A 7,500-nucleotide genomic window follows, 5' to 3' on the forward strand; every position below is an offset into this window, starting at 1 on the left:
GGCTATCACTGAGAGGTCATCTTACAGCCATTCTTCTGCTGGACGCAGTATTTCCATGCCGCCGCCACACGCTCGATCAGCTGCAGATAATTGTCTCACCGATATCACAGATATCAAACCTGTCTGCCGTCGTAACTACCTTGACCCAGACCTGGAAAAAGCCATCAATGAAGTATTGAGTTTCAAACCAATTAAATTCAAGCGCAGTAGCTTGGAGGATTCTGGGGGTGAGGACGGAAAATGTAAAGATAATGCAGACAATAAATCGACTGCTCCAAATAGCAAAGGAACTCGCCCTGGCTGTAATCTAATACGCTCTGCATCAGCAGTGAGCTGCATAAGGCCGGCTCGCAGCACCAGCAGCTGTAGTAGTCTCCGCAGCAAGAGCAAGAGGAAAGGCAAGAAGAAGCGAAGCCATACTTCAGAGTCTGGAAGTCCAAGTGACAATCGTAGTCACAGGAGCAGCTCTAGTAGGAGGTCCAAGCAGTTCAAGAAAAAGTCAAAAAAAAGGGAGAAATCACCCTCTTCGTCATCAGATTCTGAATCAGACTCAGCGTCTGAGTCGAGCTCGAGTGCCTCCACCATCTCCTTCAGCAGCTCGGGCAGTGTGAAGAGAGCCCCATCTCAGAAGGTTGACAATCCAGAAGAGGAAGTCGAGGATGGGCCTCAGAGTGACTGCCAACCCCTCACCAAAAAGAATGACAAGAGGAGACAGAGGAAGGTGGACAGCCTAATGATGAAGTACTTGTATCGGCCGGATAGCGATTGAAGCAGGCAGTAGGTGCTTGAATAGTATGAAAAAAATATTTTAAAAATAACAGCATGGTGTGATCCAAACTTGCCCACATATGAAGCAGTGCATTGCAATTTGCACTTCTAGTTTGAGTTGAGAATCACGTAGCATGTTTGCACGCCTTTTTTTTCCAAATCTACCGCACCGTTGCCAAATATTTATCCGAGTACAAGTTCTTCCCCATTTTTACTTAGCATTTAATTACTCCTGCAAAAAGAATAGAAAAGGTCAAATAAAACCACTTTTACTCTCCCAGCACTCCAATGGGAGGCACCTAAGAGATCATTTGAATGCACAAATTACAAAACGTAACCCCCAGTTTGTAGTGTATTAGCTCTTTTATAAAAAACAGTGAGTTGTAGTTGATGTGTGTAATAGTTGTATCATAACAAGTAGTGTTTTTTACAGGTTGAATACTACATTGCATGGGTTTTGCGTGTCTTTGGAGTGGGTATTTGAAACCTGAGAGCTGAGACCTTTACAAATGTGGAGGGGGATTCAGTTTCTCCAGTGTAGTTGTGAATACTCAATAGCCACCTTTTCACACTGTCTCTCATACAAATTGGCTCATGAGAGGCATAATGGGAGAGACTGCATTTATTCACTTCTATTGTTCAGAATTTGTCTGTACAGCCATTAAGCCTTCGAAAAGGGACGTGGCAAATTAAACGGCACACTTGTCTGAGTTTCCTGCTAATTTCTACTTTTATGCCTCTAATACTGTGTTTGAACAGTGTTGTTTTTGGTAGGCATTTTAGATTTAGTCTTAGTCATTTGGACGAGAATGCTTATTGGTTTTCGTCAGATTTAGTCATTCCTATTCGTGATAGTTTTCGTCTAGTTTTAGTCGACAAAAACTCAAAAAGGTTTTAGTCGACGGAAGCGCAAAAAAACAAAAGTGTCTAGTTTTTGTAAATTTATTAGACCAAAACTCAAAAAGGTTTTAGTCCGTTCTAATAAAAATAGGCAAACAAGGTTTCCACCCAATTGCAAAGACTTTCTGATGGACTATTAAGGATTATGCATAACAAACAGTGGACAAACGTAACAGTGGATGTGTGTGGCGGTGCGTGCGCGGTCCATGCGCCTTGCGTGCTGTCCCGGTGGTGGGCGTGCCCGAACGAAAGATAGGTTGCACTTGATTGCAATATTTTGAAAGACAGATTACACCGACAATAGGAAGGGATGTCATATATTTTGAGCGTCTTGACGAACCACACGCTAACAATTTCGTCCCGTCTCATCTCGCCAACGAAAATTTCATGTACGTCACGTCATGTTTTTGTCATCAAATAACCTTGTTTAGTTCGTCATCGTCTCGTTACCGTCAAGAAAAAAAGGGGGCGTTAACGAAATATTTTCGTTATCGTCATCATTGACGAAAACAACAGCGTTTGAAGGAAATATTTGATGCTCGACTTCAACCTCTCATCTCGCATCGGTGTTTTACATAGGTGACAGTGAGGCAGAAAAAAAAGAAGCGGTGAAAAAGTCAGTCTCGCCAGCATGTGTGAAAAGGGGCTTGTTTGATCACATGGAGGGGGAAACGAATTGTGTATCCAAAACGGCCGACAATTTTTAACCCATCCTGGATGTGGATCCTGTGAATAATCTCATCTGGTTTATTTCATTCTCAGGGCATTGAATCGATCGCAACTGAATTGTTCTGGCCATCAACAATGTTTCGCCTCTCATCTAGGCGGAGGCGAAATCTGTCCCAAGACGGCCAGAACACTCCAGTTGCGATTGAGTCAATGTCCTGAGAATTCTCATAGATTCATATTGATTTTGGAAACTAAGACTCGCCCCACTATACTTTTAAATCCAGTGCTATATAATGCTTGTTGTATTGCTTTCATGAACATTAACTTCTCTAATTCTCACCTCCTCCAGCCCCCCCGGCAGAAGACGCTACTGCGTCAGATCTGATGAAGAGGAGGAAGATGAAAAAGAAGACGCTGCCCAGGGATCGCTGTACACGTCTTGATATCGTTATAGCAATCAACTGAAGGAGGATGATGATCATCAACCTTTCAACCCGGGATCTTAGTTTTTGCTGTGTAGCACCGCTTTTTGAAATACAGCTTTAGCCACCTCTTGTCTTGCATGCAGTTGACCTTATTTGTTGTTGATATTGGACTCTGACACGTATCGACAACAACAAACTCTGAGGAAAACATTTCACTATATTAGCGACGTCACAGGTTTGCGGTGTATCCTCTCAGGATTTGCTCAATTTATAAAATCAATGGTGTTTCTTTGCTGCCAGTCAAAGCAGTACTGGTTGCTTGGCATTGCCATTAAACTCCCATCTTGGATGTAACTGAGCCAAAGAGTTTAGGCTTGCTCTAATAGTTGATCGTTTCTTAATCGGTTTGTATCTTTACATATTGTACAGTAGTAAAATGTTTTGCCATAGCACAGTGAATTTCCAAAAAGCTTTTGCTTCATGTTAGACAATTCTGCGTTTGCCAATTGACACTAAATCCTGGAAAGCCTCACAATTCATTTTTCGCCTTTAGTCGTTTCTGGGACAAGTGCCATTTGATACAAGTGCGCTCTCTCTCCACCTGGCATGTGTGTGACTGTTTGTTCAAATGGGATGTTGGCTGAATGCTTAAGATGCACTCATCTTCACACTTTGTATGCCTTTTGCTGGCTAATGATCAACTTTTTACAAGTGAAAGAAATTGCATCATGAACTCTCAAGGATAGCCAGTAGGCTATTGAATTAATTCTCTTCAATGTTTTTTTTTTTTTCAGAAGCAGACAAGATAAATTTTAACGAGTAATTTCAAGCACTTAGTTCCTTGGGAGTGAACAACTCATGCTAACTTTATCTCTGATTTCATTGTATTTTCGATTTGATGGGGGTTGTTTTTGTTAGTTTTTTTTTTTTTCGAAAGGGAATTTCCTGTTGATATTCGGCACTATCCCCGTTTGTCTCATCCTCATTCGGTATCTTATCATTGATTATAAAGTTGCTGTTAATCAACAGAACCTGTTCAAATTGACATAATTTTATAATGATGAAATATGAAAGTAAAAAATTAGGATAAAATAATAAATACCTGGGTAATGTTTCAAGGAATTAGGACTTGGCAATTCTTTGAAACGGTTATAACGCATCCACTGTAGCCGTTTTGACATTTTCTTCAAGGAAGGGGGCATGCGATAAATTGTCTGCACTGTATAGAGAGCCAGTATGTACTAGTACTAAAACAAAACCATATTTCCTTAGGACTCTTTTGCCTGTATGATGACACATCTGCTAATAATTTTGGCAATACTGCAAGTCTAAAGTATGTTATGTCCTCTCAAGTTTCTACACAGTTTCAATGAAAGCAGGCAAAAGATAGTGAGATGCGTCTGAGATGCACACACACACACATACTCACTGAAGCATGCACATCCATATAATTTAATCATAAATGGACATTCTAAAGTGCTTTATGGTCTTACTTAACATTCATCTTCTCATAGTTAAGTTAATGACCATGGCAGTTGCCAAACGACCAATCAGGATCAATCAGTGAGTTCAGACCTCACCCACGGACATTTGACCTTGCTGCACAAATCAGATTTCATAACTGCACAATAACATGGCTGACGCAGCAACTAATTATTATTGTCAATAATTATAGGGATTTCATTTATCTAAATAAAAACTGGTTAATTATGTGTTAAATTGCGCAAGATAGAAAATTTGTGTTTGTGACATTGTCCTCAGATGTATATATGGGTGACATCTAATTAAATTATGCTCAATGATGACAGTACTTCTTTCTTAGGTCAGCACTGTCTTGTATTTTGCTCAATAGACAAAGTATGAGAGTTATATATGAAATAAAATGGCGCTAGAATCAGATTACTAAAATGGGCAATTCCAATGATTAAATTTAGTGCGATTTTGTCGCCATGGGATTGGTTGACAAGAGCTTTACCAATGTTAGTGTTCCGTGTCTTTAGTATGTAATAATACTTTTAAGTGTGTCTGAGGCTTGTCTTGTCTGTGTTTGTGTTCATCTTTCCATGCAAAACAGCAAGCGACACCGAAAACAATTATGTTGTATTCATGTGTAGAATTCCCGTGTTGGTGATTTGGCTGAAACGTGTACAGATGCATAGTCTACATAAACTTAAATGACATTTGGGGCTTGAAAAAAATGAAAACAGCTAAGCATTTTGCAAAAAGGAAATTGAGGTTGTTGTAGAAATTCTTTTTATAAGCTGATGTCCTTGTTTTTATATTCTCTGCAGACAATACACAATCATATGTGATTGACTCCGATACAAGTATCTGGCTGCTTCAAGAAAGAGTATACATAACTTCATTGAATGCACACACTATTTATCTATACAGTTGGTATGACTTATGTTACTTAGCATTGAAAATAGTTTGTTTTCATTATTGAACAATGACCTCTTATAAATTTTGCCTTACTGTTTAATATATTGTAAATAAACTATGGTGATTGTTTTACAATGCCTTGAGACTAATTTAGAATTGTGTTATTTCATTGTATCTTCTTGACATTTCCATTTGTACGTGATTATTGTCTTCAGACTTTCTTTCTATTGCAGGACAAATACAGATAAAACAAAAAGTGCAAATTGCCTGAACGTTGTGCAATCCCTCCTGTATTGAGAAAAGTTATCAAAATTGTTCTTAGCAAGACTTTTAAGTGACATGAAACCACGTTTTGCCCCTTGTGGTGTATTTTGCTGTTGATGTGCGGGTCTGGCTCTGCTTCCCTCCGGACGGGTCGCCAAGCAAGGCTGGATTGGTGATGGAAAAAACTTCTGGGACACGCTGGTGGTTGGAAAGATTTTATTGGTGTCAAATCAGCTGATGGCAGAAGTCCCCCAAAAGAAAGGTGGCCCCCTCTTGAGCCTTCCCTTCTTATCGGGAAGGCCAACAAAAGATATAAATATCCAGTTCTCCCTTGTTGCATAGGCATTCCCATCCTACCTGCCCTACCATGGCCATCCAAAATCCTCAAGACGAGAACATGTGTGAACTCCCCTTACGTTGCTCCTTGGCGCTATTTCGGCTAAACCGGGACCTATTCCTGTATCTTCATCCCTTGCGATGTTCGGGACCTGTGTCAAAATCCCTGACCTGACAAACTATGTTGAGGCCCAGTGCATATCAGGCCGTAACTCATTGTATTTGGGGCTCAACATAAGACTATCCATTCACAGCTGCGACATGGTAAAAGAAGAATTATTAGCTTCCATATCTTAGAATGTATGAAAATACATTACACCCTCCCCCTCTCCGTTACTACTTGTGATTTCACAACATATGCATTTGGTAATTGGCAGTCCATGGTGTAGTCCACTTACCCCAAGTCAGATGGGATGGACTCCAGCACACCTGCGACCCAAGCAGTACAGAAACAATTTCATTAGTTTTCATGAGCAGGACATGAATTCTCCGGTTCAGACTTTGGCACAACCCACGTAAACTGGGAATGATTACAGGAATACCAAAGAGGTGAGTGAATAAAAATCATTTACTATAGTGGACTTTACAGCTGTTGAACCCTCGCAGTAATTTCAGCAAATGCCCTGGCCAACCGAGTGACTGGCGGTGTTCATGCAGTTGTTTTTCATTAATGTCAGAGAGGAGATATTGCAATTATTACGTTATATTCAATGTTTATCTGAGTTTTCTTTGAAGATTTTTTTTGGGGGGGGGAATTTTTTCCAATGCATTTTTGCTATGCCATGCGTCGACTGTAGTGTTACTATAAAAGTTGTTCTGATCGAATCGATGCTCGAGGATTTTGATCACTGATCGATCTCAAAACCCCTTATTGAATAAAGTCAGTCTATTGCGTTCTTGATCAACGCTCCCCAAACTCTTATGCGCCATAGACCAACTGTTGGACAGTTCTTGTTGCTTCACAGAAACATTCTATGATGAACCACCGTATGAACAAATGAAGACAAAAAATCCATATTTACAACCCACACTTATGACATTACAGTGAATGTAATTTCTGTAAATTAATCCTGAGCATGTTTCTCTTCAATGAGTTTCCAGAGATGCTGTCAGGTTTAAATGCCCTGACGCCTTTTGGGAGAGCTTACTGAAATAACTTACTAAAGGTAACGGCCGAAATTAAAAGGTGTCTGAAAGGCCAGGAGAAACCAGGGACGGTTGTTCATTTCCACCGGCCGGCAGGGAGGGAGAGGGACAGAGAGAGACCTAGCAGGCAGGTCGCAGCCGCTCCGTGCGACGACCCCTCCTTCCCGCCCCACCGGCTTTGCTTTTATTAGAGTTTGACTCAAGAATCTCCAGGAGACAAGAAATTAAATGACAATGGTCTGTTTAGACTAAACTAATCAACAAGAGACAGGAGATTACTGACAATAAAGGTCTGTTTAGACTAAACTAATCACCAGAAGACAGGAGATTAACTGACAATGAATGTCCGATTAGACTAAAAAATGTGAGCGTGTGTGCGTGTGCAATCATTAATGATACAAGTAGTGTATAAAAACATGATTAGAAATACAAAAACTGATTACATATAGTTACTTTAAGTTAAATGTGATCTTCAGTTTATCTTACAGAAGCATACAAGTTTCAAAGGCCAAGTCAAGTCTTAAGTCTTTGACCCACAAGATCCGCTTGTGGTCTGAATGAACACACACAAGTCTCCAGACATGCATTTGTGAGTCACCCACGGCAGGAC

At 40.3% G+C, this 7,500-nt stretch overlaps 1 protein-coding gene across 17 annotated transcripts in view; it reads left to right on the forward strand.

The window, feature by feature from the left end:
* myo18ab (myosin XVIIIA b) overlaps nt 1-5,293 on the forward strand; it is a 147,761-nt gene extending 142,468 nt beyond the window's left edge. For 14 of the 17 annotated variants that reach the window (XM_088299775.1, XM_088299778.1, XM_088299781.1 and 11 more), the window contains 2 exons: nt 1-777; nt 2,687-5,293. The exon at nt 1-777 is cut by the window's left edge and continues 690 nt beyond it. In XM_088299775.1, the coding sequence (XP_088155901.1) occupies nt 1-769 (769 nt within the window). In that variant the 3' untranslated portion in view covers nt 770-777; nt 2,687-5,293. The remainder of the gene's footprint in view (nt 778-2,686) is intronic. The other 3 variants (XM_088299787.1, XM_088299788.1, XM_088299790.1) reach the window with 1 other exon arrangement.
* Nucleotides 5,294-7,500: the final 2,207 nt, after the last annotated feature.

This window comes from Idiotropiscis lumnitzeri, chromosome 7 (assembly GCF_059441095.1).
Source record: "Idiotropiscis lumnitzeri isolate Australia: NSW breed Sydney's pygmy pipehorse chromosome 7, RoL_Ilum_1.0, whole genome shotgun sequence".
In the NCBI taxonomy this organism is placed as follows: Eukaryota; Metazoa; Chordata; class Actinopteri; order Syngnathiformes; family Syngnathidae; genus Idiotropiscis; species Idiotropiscis lumnitzeri.